General features: G+C 35.8%; 1 protein-coding gene across 4 annotated transcripts in view; it reads right to left on the reverse strand.

Moving 5' to 3' along the window:
• The window catches only part of TPK1 (thiamin pyrophosphokinase 1), a 316,777-nt gene that overhangs the window by 149,171 nt on the left and 141,070 nt on the right, over positions 1–26,536 (reverse strand). For all 4 annotated transcript variants that reach the window (XM_070616678.1, XM_070616679.1, XM_008522611.2 and 1 more), the window contains one exon: positions 18,101–18,173. In XM_070616678.1, coding sequence (XP_070472779.1) covers positions 18,101–18,173 — 73 coding nt within the window. The remainder of the gene's footprint in view (positions 1–18,100; positions 18,174–26,536) is intronic.

Consider the following 26,536-nt stretch of genomic DNA (forward strand, 5'->3'; position numbering starts at 1 on the left):
GGAAAAACTAATGTTAATACTGAACTAATGATAAAACTACACTTTAAGTTAGCTGTCCTATAAAATTCCTTTACAGCGCCTTTTCTTCCCCATGCAAAGAGGCGCAAAGAGCTATGCCAGCGTACACAAGTCTCTTGGATTATCTTTCGGACATAATGAAGTGAATTTATAAGTTCTCGGCCTCTACTACAACACATACCTCACCTAGTGAAAAACACTGAAATGTATTTATAAATATAAAGCCACAAAAGTGCCAGCTTGCTGGCACTAGCGAACTTAGATGGCTAAAGAAACAATATGCTTGAAATGACAGCTTTTCCTCCAATGTCTTACAGAGGCAAAACTATGTAAAACCAGACAATGCGACTTCAGACTTCTTAATTGAGGAATAAAACAATTTGTGGTCTCTGACAAACAGCTGGGTAAGGGAAAGTTAAATATAATCTAGGATATAAAGTTGCCATTCAAAGAGTTTTCAAGGATACAAAAACACCCATTCCGCCTCTTAAATTATTCCAAGAATCATTCTCAGTAGATTTAAAGGTTCTTCTTTAACTTCAAGGTCTCTTTAAATGTGTCAAGTTCAACCTGTGCTTCCCTCATTTATGACTGTCCTACAGTACATGAGCAATGAAAAAATTAATTTCTCATCATTCAGAAATATATTATGCCCTAAAATATGTATATGTCATCTTTACAAGATCGTCGACATATACTTTCCTGACCCTAAAAGAATCAAAATTTACTATAATCACCAAGCAAAGACGTAAAGAAGTTGACTGTCTGAGGCTAACACTCCTTAAAAAAGACAGAAGAATACGCCAGAGGATATAGGAGTACCATCAGGGCTGAGATTACATTGTAACCAAACTAAAAATCACTATACTGAAAGCTCCCTGAAGACAAGAATTACGTTTCATTCATTACTGTTTCCAGTGCCTGGCACACAGTAAGTGTGCAATAAATGTTTAAATAGTATTCATAAGGAATAAAAATGTATGCTGAAAAAGGGGGAGGAGAGTGTGGCATCTTACTGTTAAATACAGCATCTATGACAATTGGAAATTATCTTCCTCTTTTAAGTGCTGACAACAGAAATAATTACTCTAGCAAAAGGAAACAAAATATAAAATGCAAACAGAAATAGCAATACAAGAGATGATTAATAGATCAATGTCTACCTTTACAGTTATCTTCAAAAATAAACATAGATCCACAAGAAAAGCTATGCTAAAGACAATGCAAGAAATAATTTATCTAGTAACATTATAATATTTTGCAGATTAAGAAAATAAAGATGAGAGATTTAAATTGACTTGCTAACAAGTGGACAGCTAGGCAGTAATTAGCAGCAATGTCATGTCCAGAAATTCTGTCTTTACTACCGTGCAGGGGGAACAAATTCCTAGATATCTGATAGAAAAAGGTCATATAACATTTGTAGAGTTGACTCTACAAAAAGGATGTTACAAAAAAAGCTACTTGAAACCAATGATCTCAGCTTAAACATCTTACTTTACCTCACCAATTTAAGATGGACACACAGAAAAGCTTAAGTCAGGACGTGGAGACAGATTGCCAGCCCCGAAAAATTCAGACTGTATCGAAACCAAGAACTTCCAGAAAGTCTAACTGAGGTGTTTATCAGCCATCCACGGCTTCTTGGAATTTTCACGAGTTTACATGATTCTAATCTCATCACAGACTGAGAATGAACTCACTAGAAGTGGAGACAGCTCCCCGAGCCCTCACAGGGCTGCTTTCCATACCCAGAAAGGAGACCTGCAAAACAAAACATTAGCGAAAGTGCAATAACAGGCCTTTGGCCAACTGAAATGTTTCTGCTGTTTTCTAGATCTTATGATAACATATTAAGATCTAAAAGAGGAGAAATAAAACTAAAGATGAGAAATTACCAAGATCCTGCAGACAAGGAAAAATGAAATGCTATAAGGTATCAACCAATGCTCACCTATTATATACTAATATCTATTTATAATTATTTATAAAATAGGATGACTCAATTTCCAGGAGTCAGAAGCACTGGGCTTTGTGAAGAATTTCACTGGATTTGGTGTTTTCTAAAAAAAAAACACCACCCTAAAAATCCTCACACTCACTACCCAAGGACCCAGAAGATATAAAAGCTATAAGATTTGGCCAATTAAGTATGTATATCACTTTCTAAAAAGTAGTATCTAATATCCATTTCCTAAGAGATATACATATATTTTACCTTAAACTATACAGAAATCTTCCAAAAGCATAAACTAGGAAACTCTTTAAAACAGTGTTAATATGCCAATGTTTGAGTGGAAACGTTTCTTTTGATTTTTCTCATTTGCCTGAAATATATTTCTTTAGGATACAAATTATTATTTTATGAGCCAGCAGGTGGCTCCAGTCTCATACTATGCATTTTCTCATGTAGTTTTTGTCATTATACAAATAGAAACTTAAATAGCTCAATTCTAATAATAAGTTCCCTTTATGAATGCACTACTTCTCTCAAGCTGGATTATCATCTTTTAATATTACATTTTATTTTATTAAGTCTGTTTTATAACTAGAATTTGAAAGGAAAAGACTCAGATTGATGTCACAGATTTCAGTATGTGTCAATATCAAGGCTATTCTAATTTTGTTCTAACCTAAAAAGAATCTTTTGAAGACAAGGAGCTACAATGCCCACCCTCTTCCCTCAAAACCATACCCATAGAAAAGCAAAAGCAAGGGGAATTGAGTAAGTTAGAACAACTAGTTTAAAAATTCTGTTCCAGTGTTGAATTACCATAGTTTTCCTTATCGAGGCTCTCTCATCCCATAAATCAGAACCAGGAGAAGACATATATACATTAATTCTAAATCAACTACCAGAGGCCCAATCAACTACTTTTTAGGGGATTACTATGTCTCTACTGCTTTATTAAATAATACTGTGTACAAAAGAAGTATGAATCTACCAGATACTAATAATACAGCCCAGTGGAAACTAAAAACATAAATATCATAATTAGTAAACAGGTAAAATATAAATACGTGTGTGTGAAAGAGAGACAGGCAGACAAAGGAAGGTTCCCTTTCTTCCTCTTCCCATACTGAGAAATTCCTAGCCATACTTCGCCACTAGCCAGTAGTGCTTAAAAGAAAGTCAGTCTTCTGTTCATCCCTAACTGCTCCTTTCCTTCTGTTGGGTAGTGGGCGTAGTGTGCGCATCTGATATCCCATTTTAACTTTGGGGCTAAGCTATATTCTCTAAAATACAGTCATTTGCAATATATTGATTACATTAACTTCTCCTTAACGCAGGAGTAAGTGAAGAACAAAGAATTGCAATGTTGAGAATCATAATAGAAAATATGCAATAATAAATTGAAATAATTCACAATAATCAAGGAAATATCATGAGTTCATATTAAAATAATGAGGATGCTGAGATCTAGGAAACCAAAATTTAAAAGCAAACATTAAAGGTGCAGAAGGATGTAGAAAGTTACAAATAAGGAAAATTAATCCTCATTGTCAATGTGATTATCAGATTTGAAGAGAATGAAGAATGGAAAGAGGCAAACTTAAACAGAAGTAGTACTTTACATACGAGAGAGTGCACTCTTGGAAAAAATTAATCAAAGACGTGGAACAAATCACACACAACACTGGCAAAAATTCATGTCTGGCAAATCCTGCCTACTATAGTTTGGGAGTACCAGTATCAGTCAGGAGGAGAGACTCAATGCTTCTTGAGGATAGAGAAATTGACTTCTGAATTTCAGTCGCTAAGACAGTACCAACACATATCAAGCAGTCAACAGAAGTCTGATGAACAGACAAAAGACGGATGGGTTAAAACCACTCTTCTCCTCATGGGATTCATGGTATGCTTCTTTAAAATATAAACGTGGATAAACCAGACCATGAGTCTAACACAGAAAAGCAACATTAACGCTATTTTTTAGGTATTATTATGTTACTGCTGCCATAAGGAAATTGAGTAACACTTCTGTTTTAGGGAACCGTTAATGCAGATTCTTAAAATGATGACAAATATTAGTGCTTCATATGCAATTAAGTAAATTAAAATACAACAACACATGAATGTTAAAAAAGTCAATATCCAATGAGGGAAAGCGAAACACAGATGTACACTGAGGCTAACAAAGGCAGCAGTACAGAGTGCTACATAAATAATTCAGAGTATTTTCCAATGAGTTGTAATTTATTTCTTAAGAGAATGACAAATGACAAGGAAATAAACTGATATCAGGGACTCAGTAAAAATTTAGCAATAAACAGTTTTCAGAACATGCCCTGGAATGATAATAGTTCAGCTCAATTTCCAATACTGCCAACATCTATAGCTCTAGCAAACACAAAAATATATGTTTGTAATACATGATCCTAATCACAATAAAATCACAAATCATCTAAAAAGGTTTATGTTCAGTTTGGTATACTCACACATTAAAAAAAAAGTGTCAAACAATAAGAGTTATGGTAAATGCTTAGATTAAGCAAAAAGTTTTATTATATAAATTATTAATAGTCTACTTTATCAGTATTAAATTATTTTATTAGAATGACCAAATAATTTATTACGTAAATTATTAAATCCATCTTATGACTATTAAACTATTAATCAAAATATTGGCTTTAAGCTGTAAGTTCCATGAAGGCGCCCACTGTGTCCGTTTGCTTACTACTGCATCCCCAGGAGGAGAAGCCAGCACAGCACAAGGCATTCAGTAATAAATAAAGTCACTTATAAAGGCCTGAGATACATTACCACCCTAGACCAGGGATCAGCAAAGTTTTTCTCTTAAGGGCCAGATAGCGATTCTTTCAGGCTTTGCGGGCCCTACGGCCTCTGGTCCAACCCCTCATCTCTGCCTTTGTAGCAAGAAAGCATCCACAGACAATAAATAAATCAACGGGAATGGCTTTGTTCCAGTAAAACTGAAATTAGAATTTCATATAATTTTCATGTGTTATGAACTCTTATTCTTCCTCTGATTTTTTCCCCATCATTTAAAAATGTAAAGAACATTCTTAGCTTGCCAGCTGTACGAAAACAGCCAGTGAGCCAGATTTGGCCCGTGGGCTACTGTTTACCAACCGATCCTTTTCTAGGTCCATAATTAGTTCGTGAGATTATAAAAACTCAACCCTACACATATTCAAGGAATTTAATAAGAGGAAAAAGGTGCAGACTTTGAAAAAATCTCTCTGACCCTCATTTCCTCATCTGTAATGGAACTAATGTGCAAACTAAGCTTGCTGGTGAGATTCCATGCACTAATGCACCTCCAGCACTGGGCCCAGTGACGAAGCCAGAGCAAACGCTCACCCCAGCACTTCAGAAAACTGTCGAACATCAGATGCCACAGTCAGACTACCTCGCAGCAAAGCTCACTCGAGTAAGCAAAACACTGCTAATATTCTCCAAGAACTTCATGTGGATGCTTACAAAACCAATTCTGAATTTACTGACAACTAAAAGAAATTACTACAAGGCAATGAGTGCCAATAATCAACCTAATTTCCAAAGACCAATGCAAAAGCCATTAGACTGTCATTCTCAATTACTTAATTTACTGTTTGCCAATAATTTAACTAATATAGGTTAATGGGTTTTTACATTTAACACATACAAAACCTATCAGGTTATACTATGCTGACTCTCCTGAAACTCTTTAATGGGAAAGAACACAGGTCCTTTGAAAAAAATTATAATAACATATTAATTGTTATCTCATGCATTATATCCAGAGAGAGACTTGGCCTCATTAAAACAAGAGGCAAGAGTTAAGTCTGGTGAAAGCATTTCCAAATTTGCTAATAGATTATTCATTTTAGGTAAAGTCATTTAGTGCCCATTCATCTACCCAGGACAAGAAAGGACTTGTGCAAATTATCCTGCACAGATTTCATGGGGCTCTGTAACTTTAGGGACTAAATTGGTAAGGTTAAGAATCCAGAAGTTTTATTTCCTCCTAGGTACCATACACAACAATTCAGAACATTTATTTGGAATGACTTACATATAAGCCTCTCGCCTAGCATAACTAAATACAATGTGTATATAGTTATAAAATCTCAGGTGCTTTTCAATAAACTGACATTTTTACCAACAAAATATAACCTAATTCTCTGAAAGATCAGATAATCTTAAAAGTATCTAGTCTTGGGCCGGCCTGGGGGCACAGCGGCTAAGTTCGCACACTCCACTTCAGTGGTCCAGGGTTCACCAGTTCGGATCCCAGGTGTGGACCTACGCACCACTTATCAAGCCATGCTGTGGCAGGTATCCCACATATAAAGTAGAGGAAGATGGGCACAGGGCCAATCTTCCTTGGCAAAAAGAGGAGGATTGACAGGGGATGTTAGCTCAGGGCTAATTTTCCTCAAAAAAAAAAAAGTATCTAACCTTAAAATTAGAATCTTAAAATCATGATCTATTGATAATTACCTGTTTTCCTCACTACATTAATAAGAACTACCATTTGAGTACCCTTTGTGTTATATATTAATCATTTTATATGAATTATGTTCCTGAATCCCACAATAACTTTATAAGGCAAACATAATTATCGCATTTTAAGATATGCAGACAAAAGTTTAGAGAAATTAAATAACTTGTCCAAGGTCACATAGCTCATAAGGACATCGTACATGATCTGAGTCCCATAATCTTAACCTACCACATTTTGTACTCAACCTTGCTTAATTAAACTTTGGGTATTTTGGCAGGTTTAAGCAGAAAAATGCCTTTATAATTTATACTGAACCATTATTAAGTTGGTTTTCTCTAGTTTTAAATACATCAAAATCCTTTAGCTCCTAGGCAGACATGACCCTGACTCTGTGCTGTGTCCATGACAGCTGAGGCTGAGAACACCTTGGGTATTCACTTTTTCCTGCTTTCCCAACTCACTATAGCATCACTATAATTATCATTACATTTACGGCATCATTCACTTTTCCTTTTGCTTTAAAAAGTATCATTACAATCAATATCTCCGTGTATAAGTGTTTATTTCTGGTTATTTTCTTAGAATTAAATTCTAGAAATGAAATTACTGGGAAAATTATAAGAACACTTTTTATGATCCTTGATATATGTTGCCAAATTGCTTTCCAGGAAGGATGTAAAAATGTGTACTCCTGCTAGTAGTATATGAGGGTGAAAAGTTTCTTCTTTTAAAATATAAGTAACAGGAGGAAAGATAATTCATCATGAATTTCTTACTGTGAATTTAATTGCTGTACTTCCTTCTTAATAGCAAACAGACATCAGTTTCATTAAGAGAAAGATGACTTCCACTAGAGAGGAAGGGAAGAGAATGTTAAGATAATTTTGGAGTGTGAACCAGGGATGGGATGGAAGTGGTTTATCCAATAAGGACAGTATGTATGAAATAAATGGACACTTCTGGGAGAGGAAATAGGTGTCAATCAATAGGGTAAGGAAAAGGAGGCAAGTAGATATCAAAGATCATCTTTCATGTTGGCTCTGAAAACATGAAATATAATTCACTATCCCATCACATTAGAATATTGATATGGATTTTTTTTTGGTAAATAAGCAATGATAAGAGTTTTACTGAGTCTTAAGATTCTAGCTCCCACATACTTTATTTCCCGCTATTCATTGCTGAAGTAGCCTTTCTTCTTTTATGTAAGCAGAACATACACATAAAAATATTTTGGGGAGATATATTCAAGAGTCTTCAAAAAATGGAGTACATTAAATTTTTAATAATAAGATTCCATAATCATTCACTAAATTGAATTGACCGGAACTCTATAATAAGAAACTGCCTGCTAGATTAAGACACCACAGGCATAGAGGAAACAACAGATGCTCTGGAAAATCAAAGATACAGACCTAAAATTAGCCCAAACTTGTTCTCAAATTTGCTAAGAGGGAGAATAGTTAGACGAGGCCAGTTGGAATCTAAATGGTCTATGTTCCTTGATACTGGTATGAAAATCGACGTTTTAGCCTGAAGAGATGTAATCACAATGTAACCATTTCCCACTTTGCTCTTTACTGTATGAGCATACTGTGGTAGACTGCTCCTTCAGTTTTATTTACCAACCTTCTAAAAACATTTCTATTTTTCAAACTAAAAAGATTTTTATCATCAAATGACAGCCTACAAGTAACGATTTCTTCAGCGAGAATGTTACATGATTAAACTCTTAAAAATTCTAAGTAACACGTTGTCTAATATAATTTAAGTGTTCTCTTTCTGGTTTTCCAGATGGTGCAAAAAGAAAAGACTAAACACAATTTAACCTTGTAGCAACTCTCCTTTCAATCCCAAACATAAAGAGACATTCTAATCTAGCGTAATCTTCCCTACCCTGGGTATTGTAAGATAACCTTTCCTTTCAACACGGCATTGAACGAAAGCTGTAGCGTTTCAAACAAGAAAGTCACCACTTCTACTAATGGAAGTCAAAAGTCTTTTTAGAACAGCATAGGGTCTTGAATGATGGCTTCCTTCCTAAAAGCAGAGCTGGAGTTTTGGGTGGAAGAGGGGCTTAAAAGAATTAACATAGCAGGCTTGAGACTGCTATCCTTAAATCAGCCTGCCTGCCAAGGGGCTGACAAACACGAACTTGAATGGTAAATAGTTCCTTACAGTGATTAAAAATGTGCTTAAAGTGAAAGAAAGCGTCATTAGAGACTAGGTCAAGATTACCCACACCCTTGTATTCCCAATTATTATGTACAGGCATGAAAGTGAAACAGTGAAGTTGACTGACAGAGAAAAGAAAATTGATTCATCTGAAATATGGCATTGGGGGAGAGCTCTACGGAGACGCTCAACTGCCAGAAACATGAACAAGTGGGTCCTAGAGTAAAGGAAGCCTGAACTGTCACTGGAGGCAAAAATGACAAAACTGAGACTCTCCCATTTTGGGCATATCATGAGAAGGCAGGATTCTTTCAAAAAGACACTAATGCTTTTTGGGAAAAGTAGAAGGCAGCAGGAAAAGAGGAAGACTAAATACGAGATGGATTGACTCCATCAAGGAAGCCACAGGCATGAATCTACAGAGGGTGAATAGGGCTGTTGAGGACGGACATCGTGGACATCACTCATTCACAGGCTCGCCAGGAGTCGGAGCTGACTAGACAGCACGTAACAACAAAAATTGCTAAGAGTGGCTCACTATGCCTAAATTGTTTGTACAAACAATGTGGTTTATGCGCATCACCTGCTTGTTTTCCTTCTGGGAGGCCGGAATTTTGCTACATGCTAGCAGACACTGTGGGTGCCTACATGTGGGTGCCCACAGTAAAATTTGGGGAAATGAGCCTTGAATGAGCTCTCCTGGTGACAACACCTCACACTTGATTAAGCACATTCTGTGTGACTCCAGTGGGAAAGGACTCTTGGAACTGGTGACTGGTCTTCTCCAGACTTTGCCTCCTGTGCCTCTTCCCTTTGTTGCTTCTGCTTTTATCCTTTCTCTGTGACAAATCACAACCATGAGTATGACTCTATGCTGCATCCTGTGAGTCCTCCTAGCAAATCAGTAAGCCTGGGGATGGTCTTGGAAACCCCGGAAACAAGAGCTAGAGAGGTTCTTCCTCAATTAGGATGCTTGAGTAAGCTTTTATTTTACAGTGTTCTTGGGAGCATCCAGACCCAGAGACTGCTCTTTGTCTGGGTGCTCTTCCTTCATGACCACTACGAATAGGCAGAGGAAAGAGTTAGCCTCTCCAAGGCCTTTCTACCAAGCCTCCCCAGAAAAGCAAGGATGCTGGAAAGGCGGGAGCAGGAGCACGGAAGGCAGCTGGGTGGGTACTGTTGCTCAATTACGTAGAACTAATTAGAAATAGAAAAGGGAATTAAACACATAGAGAAAAGGAGGCCACAGAATCTCCTCAGCATGTAAACCTAATCTTCACTTTGCTTTGAGAAACTCTCTCCTTTAAACTAGAGGATTATGGCAGAGTGCTTAGAAAAGAGTGTGGATTCTGGGCCAGGATGCCTGTTTGGATCTCACTTCAACCATTTCCTGGCTGTGTAAGCTTGGGCAAGTTACTCAGCATCTTTGTGCTCCCATTTATTTGTAAAATGTAGATAATAACTCTAACCTGACAACATTTCTTGCAAGTATTAAATTAATTGATAAATGAAAGTATATATAAAAGAGCTTGGCATACTGTAAGCTCTTTAAAATAACTGTTGGCTATTATTATTTTCAAGGTCGTGTTGATTATTTTCTCTTACCAACTTTTAAAAGTAGAGAAAACCAGAAATAGTAAAATAAGCTCAGAAGCATCCCAATACATTTTAGCCTAGGTGGAAACCAATATACATTAGGTGTTGGTGGTAAAGGGTAGGTGTTCTGTGGTAAATCTTGTTTGAGAAATACTAAGGTAAACAAAATGAGATTTTTGGCAGCCTTACTTAAAATGATGTGCATGGCAAATTTCCAAAAGGAGCATAAAAAATGTCCAATTTCACAAAATCATTTGATCATAGAAATCTTTTTTATACCAAGCGTGGCATGGCACGAGGGCTTCGCGGCTCTAGTTCTAACAGGATGAGACATCTGCTTCATATGAACTTTCATGAGAACCTACCTACTGCTAGGGACACCACCATGATTGACCAAAGACTTCAGGCTCAGAAGATCACATACTAACCGAGAGAAGGAGGAAAATTACGATAAAATTATACGTATTAAGCTCTGCAAGAGAATATTAAGGAAGGAACACCCAAAAGCTACAGTGATGGGGAACCATGAGTGGGGAAGACGGATGAGTAGGGGGCCCCATGAGCCAGATGAATGAGGGAAGAGACAGTCACAGAGGCCCAAGAGAATACAGTCAGATGAGTGAGCAGCGGCAGGCAGGCGCCAAGGAGATCATATGTGAGGCACTTGGGAGTTCTTAAAACTGTAAAGGGCAAAGGCTTCCCTTTTTAAATACCTTAAGTATGTTAAGCAAATTCAAACAAAACAGGCTTTGAAAAATATAGACAATTTGAAATAAAGTCAATCTGAAAGGACGGTGATTGAGGGGAGCAGAAGAATTAAGGTATATTCAAGAGAGAGTTTCACATAGTGTCCTCTGCCTGTCTCATCACTCCCTTGGTGAGATGTTAATAAGGGTGAGCCAAACAGTTTTAAGAATATAAAGTGAAGAACCTGTCACTCACTTGTCACTGGGAACTGCCTGTCTGTAATCCCCTTAACAAAGCCTTTATATCTCAGCATATGTTAATTAGTCTTAATGCTTAAGCCTAAGAATTTACTATACTCAGGGGGGTTTTGTTTTCTTACTTTTTAAAGAAACATACCAATAAATAGAGTTGAGCTTTCTATATTTATGTAGTTTCTTCTGTTTGGCATAATAGTGAAACTTGCTAATGTTTTACCATTTCTAACAGTCCAGTTTGCCATTTTCTCTAAATTAGTTGATTTTACCATATCTACAAGTTGCTGGCATGTGGCTGGGTAAAACTGGGAAAGAGACACAGCTAAAAGTAGAAAATAAGATTCATGAGATTAGGCAGATCAACGCAGATGTTTTTAACTGGAGATTAAAAACATCTGTGGAGATTATGTGAAATTTAAATAGAATTGAACTCAAAGCATTAGTAAACTCAAAAGGATATTTTAAGTGATTTTGATTGTGAATGAAATCTAGGTTCATGAATTGTACACTTATGGAAATGAACTGATTAGAAATCTTTTTAAAACCAATCTTACTGAGAACAGTTATTAAAAAGCCCTTAAATAAGTAATTTTAAAAAGTAAAATAAAGTACTACCACTTTATATTAAAATAGTTATTTAGCACTTTGAGAGTACTTCCACATGTATAACATTATTTGATCATTATTAAAAGTGTATGAGAAAGCCACAGCTATATACCATGATTTAATTTCACATGCTTTGGTAAGGTTTCCATACACGTAAACTAACAACTCAAAAAATAATTTACATAGTTCAAGAAAACATAATCACTTTATTATTTATAAAAATCTAAAAACTAAAATGCACACTACTAACAGCCAAGACTAAGTATTAGTCATTTGACATCTTTGCCTGAGTCACGTGTCGCTTAACAATGGGGATATGTTAGGTGATTTCACCATTATGTGAACATCCCATAGCATACTTACACAAACCCACATGGTATAGCCTACGACACACCTGGGCTAAATGGTACTAATCTTATGGGACCTCCATCATATATGCAGTCCATCATTGACCGAAACATCATTATGCAGTGCATGACTGTATTTACCTATACTTCTCACTCTTACTATTTGAGAATCAGTGTTCTCATCTTTAAAGTGGAATTAAAATATAAGCATTTCCTGCTTAACATCAGCAGTCCATCTAAGAAAAATCCAACATTCTATTCAAACATCAACCAGAAGCCAATTTCCCATTATTATGACTGGGACAAATTACATTCAAACCCAAACTCTCAGTCTCCTAAAATGTAACTGAAACACATTTATAAAGGTAATAGCCATTATGATGAGATGTAAAATGATGGGTAATTTTCGGTTATTGTATGTAACATTTACAGCATCTTATATTTATCAAAAGAGCACAGGTTTTAAAAGTTTAGACACACTCCCCTTGACTATTGAGAGTAGTCTTCAAAAATTTGGCTATGGCCATGGCAGTATGGTGACAATGGGAAAATCATCAGGAAACATTGATTTAATAAAAGATATTCTTCAATAATTCATGTGTTTGCCTAAAAAAATCTTGTCTTTCCCAATTCTGATAAAAATACAATGAAAGACATGGAGATATAATCTGCCTGGATCTCCATCTCCACTCTTCCAGTTTACATTACTAGAATTACCTGGTGGCCTATTGGAATAATCTTGCTTTGCTTGTCATAGAAAATTGGTGGTTTAGTATCAACTCAACCTTTCTGCGAGTCTCATTCACCATTCTTATGGAGGCTCATAGCATCTCTTCAAGCAAGTCTTGTCTTTGTAACTTCAGTTCTACTAAGGTCATTGAGCCACACCATGTTTCAGTATTCTTGACCTTGACTGCTATTATGATACCATACTGTGTTCTTTCAAAACTTGGAAGGATTAACAGAGAGGATAAAATCAGAACTTAGACCAAGAGTCCTATTCCTGACTAGGGTTATTTTCACCATGTTGTCTAGAATATGGCTGAGTGCTGATGGCAACACTTTCTGGAATGCCAGAATACTCACTTGAAGCCCAAAGGAAGACATTTCTATACTTACAGGCTATCTACCTATGCCCTTGCTAATTTTCTTTTACCAAATCACCTTGGTTGGTCAATGTTCTATCATGGCTCAATCCTAGATCCTATAAACAGCTTTTAGGTAATTTAATAATTTATCAGTTCGTTTGGTCATTCTCAGTCTGGCCTATTTATTGCACCCCTACTCTTGCCACCCCAGAACTGGGGGTAAAAGGGAATGACATGATGGAAATGTGAAGATGGAGTGTTTGGTTATCACAATGACTATTATCACATTGATGGTGATCTGGTATTCATTCCCAAGGATGCTAAAAACTCTGCACAAGGGACAACTGTCTTAACCAAGAAGCCAAAGATATAATCTGTTGACAAGCAGTAGTAGCAACTGAGTCCCAGTTTTAACAAAATTCTTTTCTATAGAAAACATGGATATTGATCCAAGAGCTGTCTCTGACTAGCTCTACCATTTTCTTCAAGTCATTAGGCTTTATGAGCTCAGTTTCCTCATCAGGAAATTATGCTAAATAGTATTGTTTAATTTTTTATTATATTTTAATTTATTTTGCTTTTATCATTATACTTATAATATATTTTTATATTCTATCATACAGACCTACATTTGTGGCAAAACTTTGTTATCCTATGGTTTTTTAAGGCATTAGTTAAATACTGCAACTAGCTCCTTAACCTCCTTAATATTAAGGAAGCATACTTTAAAATCCCCTTTCCTATATCCAGTGAAGACCCCAGAGGCTATACAACAATGAAAGAATACTAGGAGTTACATGAGATATTACAGTTTCTTCAAGAGTTCTCAGGAAACTGAAACATATGTGGGCATGATCGATGGAATAATTCACAAGAGTGGAATAGGTGATTTTAGCCTTGAATCAAGGAAGCATTGACTGACTCAGAAAGTGAAAAAATAAAATAAAATAAAATATCAAAGGGAAAATCTATAATAGACATTCCTCATTCTGAGTGAATATCAGTGAACCAGGCAGGGAAGAACTAAGACAAACGGGTGAAGGGGAAACACAAAGACTTCACAGCTATCTGAAAAGTAAGGCTTTATAGAGTAAATTAAAATTGGGACACCAGAGGCATCAGGAAAGTGGATTACAAGTAGTTAGACTATGAGTGTGTATAATCAATGTTTACTGTATCTATATGTTTAATGTTGAAATAGGTTAACACAGTTACTGGCATGGAAAAAATACATTGATGGTTACAAGCCACACTGTACTTCACTTGAAATTTCAAAATAGAACTTTGGTATTGAATCAGTGGGTGATCACTGCATCCCTAAAATATGCAGTTTTCAAACTGCTGAATGTTAATTAACAAAAGGTATAAATTGTATATCTTGGTTCTTACCCTATGGACCATATGGAATTAAGTGGTAGACCAGAGCTTGCCCCCTACTTGTCCAAAACCCTAAGGAAAAAATAACTCAGGGCTACAGACATAAAGACTAGTGATTGGGTTGTTGTTATGCAACTTACCTTGAAGCAGGTTATGCATATAAAGACCTAATCAAAAAGAAATTGCTAATCGCTATTCTTCTTTCTTCTTACATATTACTAATCAAAGACCAAGAATGCATTATGACATCATTAAAACATCTTTCTCGCTGCCTAACACTCAGGCTTTGTGAGTATGAAGTCAGTCAAATGGTGTGGTAGTTAGCTCCCAAAATGGGTAACAATGATTCCTGCCTCCTGGTATTGCCACCCTTGTGTAATCTGATGCCATAGTGTATGGGGTTGGTCTGCGTGACTAATAGCATCTGGCAGAAGAGATGGTAAGATGGTATATCACTGCTGCACTTAGATCATAAAAGACAGCTGCTTCTGTCTTGGGCTGGCTCTCTTGCATGCATGTTCTCCTTTCACTCCCTACCTCTCTGGAAAGCAAGCTGCCATCCTGTGAGCAAACCAATGGCAAGGAACTGATGCCTCCAACCAACAGCCAGTGAGAAATAATAGCCAGTGAGACCAACCAACAACCCACGAATAATCTTGGAAGAGAATTCTGTAGCCCCAGTGGAGGCCTGAGATGACTGAAAAACCAGGCTACATTATAACCTCACAAGAAACTTTGAGCCAGAACCGCCCAGTAAATTGACTCTCTTTTCCTCACCAGGAGAAACTGTGTGAGATAAGAACTGTTTGCAGTATTCAGCTGTTAAATTTTAGGACAATTTCTTACACAACAATAAATAACTAATACAGATGGCAAGAACTGGGGTATAAAATATTCTGTTTAAAAGATGGCAGATCAAATACTTTATATTTTAGTGTTCTCAGAAATTAAGCAGGCAAACTAATTTAAAGTTTTGTATAGTCACATAAACGTGGATTTTTCCTATGAGTCAAAGACATATCTATCGGGTAAAAAAAAGTTGTATGAATACACGTTGACTACAAAATCCACTTTATGATTTTAACAAACCTTTAGAATTTTAAATTGCTTCCTTATTTATTTTCTTCACTGGAGCCCCAATTTCAGCTTCACTGAAAATCCAGAGCAGGTGGGAAAAAATTGTACTTGAAAGTGGAGATAATCTCCTTTCATTTGTAATAGAGCAACTCAAAAACTGCTGAAGTTGGAGATAATGGCCTCTATGAATTAGCTGCAATGCTGCATTAACTTGTTGTCATTACCATCACTATTAAAACTGCAGCTAAACATTCATCCCATGCTATACAGGGCATATTATCTATATAAAAGACATCATCGGTGCCCTCTAGGAACAGATCTGCAAAGTTCAAAAGCAGTGAGTTCTCACTGATATATGAAAAAACCGGATTGCACTATATCAATTTAGGACTACGCAATGTAGGAACTATAAGATTCAGCTACTCTTACTTTAAAACCAAACCTTAACAAATATAAATTAACTTTTGATGTTAAAAAAAAAGTGAAGCATGAAATAGAAGAGAAATTCATCAAAAGGTATTCACTCAAAATTTTCCTTTATTCTTGAGCCATTCAGAAACAAAAAAGCTGGCTTCCTCTTATTTCCTGTTATTTCCTCATCCTAGACAGAAACTGTCAGATTGCTACTTCCAGTTTTGGCAAGCCAGCAGCATTTAAGAGAGGAGGAGAAAAGTCACATCTGGCCAGATCTTCGACTTGTTGGTGAGTCTGCTTGTCCCTGCCTCTCCTGCTGTTTCTTCTGCTCCCGAAAATATGATTAATATCTATGAATTTGTAAAACTCTGCATTATAAGCAAGGCTGAGGGCTTTCCATCCCAAGGAGGTTGAGGGATGGAGTTAATGACAAGTGAGGCTGTGGCGAATGAATAGAAACAAGCCAATGTTAACGTAATTGAGCATGAATAGCAAACACTGACTTGGGAACAGTCTTCATTTGGTGATGGAAAGTCTGATCAGCTGGTGGGCAGATGGAACGTGCACAGATCTGCATTCACCGCTGGCCCCAGAATTTTCAGATCATAACAACCTATAGTGTATAACCTTGGTACCTTTGTTTTCCCATCTAAAATCATGTTTCCCTTCTCTTCTTTTCTCACTTTCTTTTCTTTTCCTTTCATTCCTTCCTTCCTTCTTCCATTCTTCCCTCCCTCCTTCCTGTCTTCCTTCCTTCTTTCCTTCCTTCCTATGAAAGATTTCCTTTCTTCTTTTTGAACTTATCTCATCCATCCATAAGTCTTATAAAGAATTTAAAGTTTTATTATTTCAATGACTGCTATTTGTTTTAAAAATAGGTATAATTTGCTAAGGCCAGTCCAGAATAACACAGATGATGGTGCTGTATCTAGAAGAATTACTGAGGCTATAATTTTTTTAAAAAAAATCTTGCATTGTTGGGGCTGGCCCAGTGATGCAGTAGTTAAGTTCATGAGCTCCACTTTGGCGGCCCTAGGTTTGTGGGTTTGAATCCCGGACTCAGACCTACACACCGCTCCTCAAGCCATGCTGTGGCAGCATCCCACATACACAATAGAGGAAGTTTAGCACAGATGTTAGCTCCGGGACAATCTTCCTCAAGCACAAAGACGAAGAATGGCAACAGATGTTAGCTCAGGGCCAATCTTCCTCACCAAAAACAAACAAATAAAAAAACAAAACCTCTGCACTGTCCTCTAAAGCCAGTGAACGTTTGAATTAGTGATTACTATAATACAGTCCTGTGTGTCTTCTATCATTCTCAACTAGATTATTTCCATGTTCTTCTTCAGTGGCAAGGATCTCTGCAAGATTTGCACCAGTAGTAACAAAATGAACACGTTAATAAGTTGTATATTATTATTAATTTCAAGCTGTGACAAATAGCTTTATTCAGAACAGAGTAATAATAGTTCCCAAGAAACTAAACATTAAAGAAATAAACTGTAATTCTACATTTCAAGGAACATACAATTACGCATTTTTACAAAAATCACCTACAGAGATGTATTTAGTACTTTACAATGCAAAAAACTGGACACAACTTAGATGTAAATCAATTAGGAACTGGCTAAGTAAAGTACAGCACATTCATTAATTGAAATTAAAAATGATTTGTGAAATATATGTAATAGCTAATGAGGATGTAGGCAACAATAGTATATTATTAAATGAACCTACATAAACTATAAACTTATTTAAAATATGTATGCTTAAAGGACTAAACATTAATGCTTACCTGATGGTGACAGAATTTCTAAGATTGCGTTTCCACTTGTCATTTTCTAAATTTCCATTTGAATGTGTATTACAATTGCTATCAACATATTTTTAAGTAACCAAACAATGAGTTTCTCAATCATTTACACATACACCAAGAAAACCAGAAAGAACACAGGAAAAGCAAACATATGAGAAAGATCTTAAATATAAACGTGTTCATAGTTTACCTTAATGGTGTAGTATTCTCTAACTTCAGGCCTAATAGAATCAAAATCCCCACTGATGAATTCAGGCAAAAAGCTGAAAGAAAAAGTACCAAGTAAGTCAACTAATTAAGATAACTTACTTTTTAATCTTTAAAACTATGATTATAGGGACCAGAGAGAACACCAATGTACTCAAAAGGAAAAAGAAATAGAACAGAGTCTATTTTTAGAGCAAATGGGATATCATATCTTATACTCTTGGTTTCAATATAGCGTGACTGAGGGGAAGTCCGCATACCCAACTAATTCATCAACTTAATCACGCTATCAGTCAATATTTATCTTGCTTTAAAAAATAAAGATTAAAGAAGACCACTGGTTTAAAAAACTCAGTTTATGAACAACACAAAGACTCATAATCTTTGCATATTGCCTCCTACATATAGACAAACCCCTACATTACCAGACCCTCACACAAGTTCCAAACTTTCAACAGATTTGAACAAATGATCATGAGGATTAGTCATTCTTTGCAGAGCTCTGCTCTGTCAGTTCAAAGACATTTCTAATTATCCTATTGACACATTTCTAGAAAGAGGAGTCTTCTAGATAGGTTTGAAATACTACACAGGTCACAGTTACTAAATATTAGAGGGAGAGGATTCCCAAAAACATGTGTTTCTAATTATATCACAATTATCTTCTTTCACTTCCCTACCATTTATGTTTTCTCAGAATTCATTTCAGAACGCATAAAGCCCATCTTACTCTATGTACATAAGCCGTCCTTTATTATTCGAACATAAAACATCTACATGACCTGGTAGGTTTCTTTCCACTTAGAACACCTAACTGGAGAAATCAAACTTCCCTGGATTGCTCAGTGCCCCTGCAAAAAGCCCCAGTGTCCTCAGCCTCTGAAACATATTTTATATCAAGAAGGGAAAGTTTGCTTTCATTTCCTCCAGAAATATTCTATTCTTCACATGCCATGAGAATTAGATCTGCAGCCATTTATCTAGTTAATTGTTCTGATTCAAAAGAATAATAAAATCTCTATATGTCTTTTCAAGAGGGCAAACTTGTTACATGATGGACTAGAGTTCTAGTTAAAGGGAGACTGGAGCTTCATCTCCCCTGGTATTATATGTCAAAAGAGATGAAGCCCCAGAATATCCGTAGCGACATCTCTAGGTCATAAAAGCCAAGACACAGGGGGCTCTCTGGCTCCTAGAGAGATTTTACTCATGTACCAATGGGTTGGGGTTAGGATTCAGGGGCACAGAATTTCCACAGAGACCCTTTCAAGAGAAGAGAAGCACACTTAATAAGTTTAGGGACAAAAAAATCATATTTCCTCATCTTTCACCTAAGAAGCATGCAGTTACTAGCACGGGACAATTGACTTGGCTGTCACTGCATTTGCCAACGGCTAAAAACTAGAGCAATGGGGACAAGGGTAATAAGAAATCCGACTGAGAACCCCTCGTGTGCATTTAGGACAAAATTAATGAAGATGAATATGAAAAACCCAACACTAACCTTATTCTTTAGTACAATTTTGTTTTCAAGTTCTTAACTCAACTGGAAATATTACTTCTTAGGTCTAACCTAATCTAACTAATCTATGTTGGACCAACTCTTCCCTGAGCTCTGTGTCTTCCTAGGACTACAAGTTAAGACGAAGTTCTACTGCACAGATCTGCACCACATAAACTGCTTAGGTTAGTTTTTTGTTAAGCAATAATGGTTACTTATTGACATTTTTGGTAATAAAATGTTTACATTAATCAATTGATTCCAGAAATATTCACTGAACATCAGCCATGTGCAAAAAAACAATAGTTTATTTCAGAATAAGGCAGAATTGGGAAGTAAAGTACCTATGTTTTTAAATCACCTTTCCTGGTTTCAACACTTTCTTATAAACTTTTCTCCTCAAAATGTCCCTGCCACCATATCTACTACTTTCAATTTCATTTTATACCTATTTAGGTAAGTACCTTAGACCTTACCATGGTTAGAACTGAAAAGAGACTATTCCTTCTTCTTTATTTTTTTTCCTGTTGCAAAAGTTCACTCATTTTTCAAGTTTCTTTAAAATGCCTCCACCTACCAACATTCAACCACACAGAGATTAAAACTCATATGGATCACAGAATATTAGTGCTTCTTATGGTCTGAATGTTTATGTCCTCCCTAATTCATATGTTGAAATCCTAACCCCTAAGGTGATGTTATTAGGAGGGGGGGCCTTTGGGAGGGTGGAGCTCTCATGAATGGGATTAGTACCCTTATCAAAGAAACCCCAGAGAGCTCTCTTGCCCCTTCCACTATATGAGGACACAGTGAGAAGACAGCCATCTATGAATCACGGAACAGATCTCACCATACAGTGAATCTGCTGGCACCATGATCTGGGATTTCCCAGTCCCCAGATATGTGAGAAATAAGTGCTTGTTGTTGATAAGCCACGCAGTCCATAGTATTTTTATAGCAGCTCGAAAGGATTGAGACAGTGCTGGAAGGGACAAAAGGAACCATCCTTCCAGTATCCTCATTGTCCTTTATAAGGAACTGAGAGCCAAGAAGTCAAGTGAATTTTGTCTGGATGACCAGTATCCAATCTACTTCACCATGTAAAGCAGCCACTTAAACTTAGGACTCAGTCTGAATCATGCAACTTCCTAATAAGACTGATGCTACATTGCTCTACAAATTTTAGTCTTTCAAACATCTAGAATCAATTTGGCAGTTTCCAAATATCCTATTGATTTTGACAATAAATAAAAATGAAAAATAAAAATCAATACATACAGGAAGCTGAGATGTCTGTCCCCTTATATCATTTGAAGGAGAATTACATCTCTTTTTATCTTATACTGTGAATAATGAAGGAGAGTAATCATGTAAACTCACTTATATTTTCGTATAAAATATTAACAGGACAACAAACTTATATACATAAAAGATAAGTAACTTTGGTTAACTTTTAATATAATTTTCCCCAATATAACATATACGCTTTTAAAATGAACCAAGATGCTTATTTTTAAGAAGACTCATCCCAAAAATACACCTGGAGTACATGCTAAGATGACTAAAATAATTATTACTTTTCATCATATAATACTACACTAATTTTTGAAACTTCCTGAAATGTGCTTTTGGATGCTGCAATTAAACACCCATTTCACATTTTCTGAGGCACCTGTTGCCATGGTACCCGGGCATTGTGAGGAGGTACTTATTGGGGATGACACTTCACAGATGTTTTTATGATATAAAAGACCGTTTATAGGGGAATATTTTCAGAATTCTTTGGGTACTGATTGCACAGAGCAACTGACTAAGGGTATATAGATTTGTATCACCACTGATCACATTTCTGTCTACTGTTGTCATAGATCAGCCCAGCACATCTCTTCTTGGTATCCTCAACCTATGGGCACTGACTTCTTAGTACTAAAGTGTGTTCCAAATTCTCCATAAATGGTGTTGATTCCTTCAATATTTACATTTAACTCTTACTGTACTTGCCCCCTCACTAATGACTAAGAGTTCAAAACGGGCTGAGATTAATTAATGAGCTAAAGATCCATCACATGTAATAATTGAGAGGGAGGTCGATATATTTAGAAAATATGCCTAAACATGATGTGTTAGAATACAACTATCGCCTTTCATAAGACACTTCCTGATACCAGTGAAGAAGGATATCCCTCCACAGAGCCTTCTTTGCTCCCAAAGAAGACACAACCATGCCCTTAAAACTTCCATTTCATTTTAAGCAGTTTCTGTAAACGTTTTTTAGTTTCTACTAGATTGTAAGTTCTTCGGAGCAGGATCTCTCCCTGACTGATCCTGGTATTCCCCGAAGCAGCAAGTACATAGTTGCTGATAATACAGTTGTGCATCACTGAATGACGGGGACACATTCTGAGAAAGGCATAATTAGGCAATTTCGTCATTGTGCAAATATCATAGAGTGTGCTTACGCAAACCTAGATGGTGTAACCTACTACATCCCTGGGCGATATGGAGCTAAGCTTATGGGACCACTGTTTTAATGACTGAAACGTCATTATACGGTGCATGACTGAATATGAAAACATGGTAAATCTAACTATCAAGGAAATAAATTTTAAAGCAATAGTAGGATATTGTCATTCACACAAGAAATTGTCAAAAGTTAAGACAAGCACAGGCTGAATAAAATGGGCACACTTATAGACTAGTGGGATGGTGAATGGAATATAGCCTATAAACAAGCAATCCCACTTTGGGAAACTATCCTACAAAAAACAGTACACAGGATATGTGTACAATAATAATAAGGGAAAAAACTGAATGTTCAATAGTACAGAGAAAGTTGACCAAAATGCAATGTACCCTGACAGGGAAATTAGGCAGCTGTAAGAGGAGTTGACATCTGTCCTAGAGAGAATGTCCACCACATGTTAAGTAAAAAAAGCAAGTTCTAGAAAAATGTATACACTTATCTTGATTGTAGTTTTAAAAAAATTTTTCTACATACAAGCTGTATATTATTGATATATACAACTTGATGAGTTTAGAGATAAGTACACATCTATCAAACTATCACCACAACCTATGTCATAAACATATCCATCACCTCCAAAAGTTTCTTCCTGGTCTCTTACTTATTCCTATCATTTTTTGATACGAACATTCAACATGACGTCTAACCTCTTATATTGTATACTTAAAAGTTTAACTTTTAAGTATACAATATAATATTTTACTATAGGTACTATGCTATAGAGCAGATCTCTAGGACTTATCTTGTGTAACTGAAACTTTGTGCTCTTTGACTAATACCTCTCCCTTCCTTCTCCCCCTCAGACCCCGGCAACTACCATTCCACTCTCTGCTTCTATGAGTTTGACTACTTTCGATTCATCATAGAAGTGGTATCATGTAGTATTTCTTCTTCTGTATCTGGCTTATTTCACTTAGTATAATGTCCTCCAGGCTCATCCATGTTGTCAAGAATAGCAAGATTTCCTTCGTTTTTAAGACTGAATAATATTCCAGTGTATGTATATATCACATTTTAAGGGTACATTCATCTATCCATAGACATTTATGCTGTTTCAACATCTTGGATATTGTGAATAATGACGGAATGAACGTGGGAGTGCAGATAATCTCTGAGATCCTGATTTCAATTCCTTTGGATATTTACCCAGAAGCAGGATTGCTGGAACATATGGTAGTTCTATTTCCAGTTTTCTGAGGAACCTCCATGCTGTTTTCCATAGCAGTAGCAACATTTTGAATTCTCACCAACACTGTATGGGGGGTTCCAATTTCTCTACAACCTCACCAATACCTCCTGTTTTTTGTTGTTTTGATAATAGCCATCCTAATAGGTATGAGGTGATACCTCATTGTGGTTTGATTTACATTTCCCCAAAGGTTAATAACACTGAGCATCTTTTCATATATCTGTTGGCCATTTGTGTGTCTTCTTTGGAGAAATGTCTATTCAGTTCCCTAGCCCATTTTTTTTTTTAATCAGGCTATTTGTTTTTTTTCTATTGAGTTCTAGAACTTCTTTATACATTTTGGTTATTAAGCCTTTATCAGATATAGGGTATGCAAATATGTTCTTCCATTTCATTGATTGTTTCCTTTGCTGTGCAGTAGCTTTTTAGTTTGATATAATCCCAGCTGTTTAATTTTGCTTTTGTTGTCTGTAGTTTTGGTGTCATATCCAGGAAATCATCACCAATGACAACGTCCAGAAGTTATTCCCCTATGCTTTCTTCTAGGACTTGCATGGTTGCAGGTATTACATTTAAACCTTAAATCCATCTTGGGTTGATTTTTATGTATAGTGTGAGATAAGGATCCAATTTCATTTTTTTGCATGTGGCTGTCTAGTATTCCCAACACTATTTATTGAAGAGGCCTTCCTTTACCCATTGTGTATTCTTGACACCCCTATCAAAGCTCAGTAGACTGTATGCGTGTCTGTTTATTTCTGGGCTCTCTGGTCTGTTCCATCGGTGAATATGTTTGTTTTTAATGCCAATACCATACTGTTTGGGTTACCGTAGCTTTGTAATATATTTAGAAATGAGGAAGTGTGATGGCTCCAGCCTTATTATTCTTGCTTAAAATTGCTTTGGCTATTTGCAGCTATTTGCAGTTCTCCATAAATTTCAGGATTTTTTTCCCCTATTTCTGTGAAAAATGACATTGGAATTTTGATAAGAACTGCACTGAATCTGTAGATTGCTTTGGATATTATGAACATTTTAACAATATTATTTCTTCCAAACTATGAACATTGGATGTCTTCCCATTTTTTTTTGACCTCTTTAATTTTTCATCAGTGTTTTATAATTTTCAGTGCACCACTCTTTGACCTCTTTGGGATTTTATTCTTTTTGATGTTATTGTAAATGGGTTTGTTTTCTTAGTTTCCTTTTGAAATAACTAATTTTTAGTCTATCAAAACACAGCTGATTTTTGTATGTTATTTTGTATGCTGTAACTTTGCTTAATTTATTTATTAGTTCTGACTAATAGTTGTTAGCATTTTCTAGATAGAAGATCAAGCCATCTGCAAACAAATAGAACTTTACTTCTTTCTCTCCAATTTAGATGCTTTTTATTTCTTTTTCTTGCCTAATTGCTCTGGCTAGGACTTCTAGTACTATGTTGAATAGAAGTGGTGAGAGTACGAATCCTCACCTTTGTCCAGATCTTAGAGGAAAAACTTTCAGTTTTTTACCATTGAGTATGATGTTAGTTGTAGGCTTTTCATATATGGCCTTTATTGTGTTGAGGTAAGCTGAGAGTTTTTATCACAAGAGTGTTAAATTTTGGCAAATTCTTTTTCTACATCTATTGAGATGACAACGTGATTTTTACCCTTCATTCTGTTAATGTAGTGTATCACATTGATTTGTGTATGTTAAACCATTCTTATATACCAGAGATAAATCCTACTTGGTCATGGCGTGTGTCCTTTTAAGGTACTCTCGAACTTGGTTTGCTAATATTTTGTTAAGGATTTTTGCACCCATGTCCAACAGGGATATTGTTCTGTAGTTGTTTTTTTTTTTTTTTTTTTTTGATGTCTCTGGCTTTGGTATCAGGGTGACGCCAGCTTCATTAAAAAAAATTGGAAGTGTTCCCAATTCTTCTATTTTCTGGAAGACTTTAAGAAGGACTGATATTCTTTAAAAATCTGGTAGAATTCACCTGTGATACCATCTGGTCTAGACTTTTCTAGTTGGAAAGTATTTGATTTTTGATTCAATCTCCTTATAATTGGTCTGTTCAGGCTTTCTACTTCTTCTTGATTCAATCTTGGTAGGTTGTATGTTTCTAGGAATTAATCCATTTCTTCTAGGTTATCCAGTTTGTTGGCATGTAATTGCTCAATATAGTCCCCTTATGACTTTTTTTTATTTCTGTGACATCAGTTGTAATATCTCCTCTTCCATTTCTGATTTCATTTATTTTAATCTTCGCTCTTTCTTTCTTAGTCTAAATAAGGGTTTGTCAATTTTGTTTATCTTTTCAAAGAACCAACTCTTAGCTTCACTGATTTATGCTATTTTTTAATTCTCTATTTCATTTCTTTCTGCTCTAATCTTTATTATTGCCTTCCTTCCACTACCTTTGGGCTTAGTTTGTTCTTCTTTTTCTAGTTCTTCAAGGTGTAGTTTAAGGTTGTTTATTTGAGCTCTTTCTTCTTTTTTAATGAAGGCATTTATCACTATAAACTTCCCTTTTAGTACTGCTCTTGCCACGTCCCATAAGTTTTGGTATTAATCATGTGTTTTAAAACAATAAAGAAAAACCCTGTAAATATATTCATGCAATTCTGTCTAAGTATGAAGAAAATAATGAAAGTGAATGAATGAAGCTGTTCACTCTGCCTCTCAGGAGATGGGATGAATTTTTAAATTTCAATAAAGCATATCTTAGTTTGATAATTATGTTTATAAAAGCAAACAAAAAAGGAAGAAAAAAATTAAAAATAAAATGAAAACTCAGAGACTGATTATAAGAACATAAACTAGTGCTTAACAGTGACTGAGGTTGTTATAAATGACTGTTGTCAAATTATCCAAGTAAGACAATGTTTCATCTCTTAAGATTTTTGATCTCATCATCTTAAACTCAGTAGCCCAGGAATCAATACTACAAGGTAGAAAATAAGTTTGATTTCCAAAATAATTGCTTAAGAATTTCTTTATATGCTAATGAACACACAGAGAAAACAAAAATAATAAAAACAACAACAAAGGATATACAGACAGAATCTCCATATCGCATAATTGAAATAATGACTAGGGACAGAATGAGAAGGGAAAAATGGTAGAGGAAAACACATACAACTTTGTAAAAGATTTGTTGATTTAGATATAAAGGGACAGACAAAAAAAGTTGCAAAAAGGAGGAAGACCTGAG

The sequence above is a fragment of the Equus przewalskii genome, chromosome 4 (genome assembly GCF_037783145.1).
Source record: "Equus przewalskii isolate Varuska chromosome 4, EquPr2, whole genome shotgun sequence".
In the NCBI taxonomy this organism is placed as follows: Eukaryota; Metazoa; Chordata; class Mammalia; order Perissodactyla; family Equidae; genus Equus; species Equus przewalskii.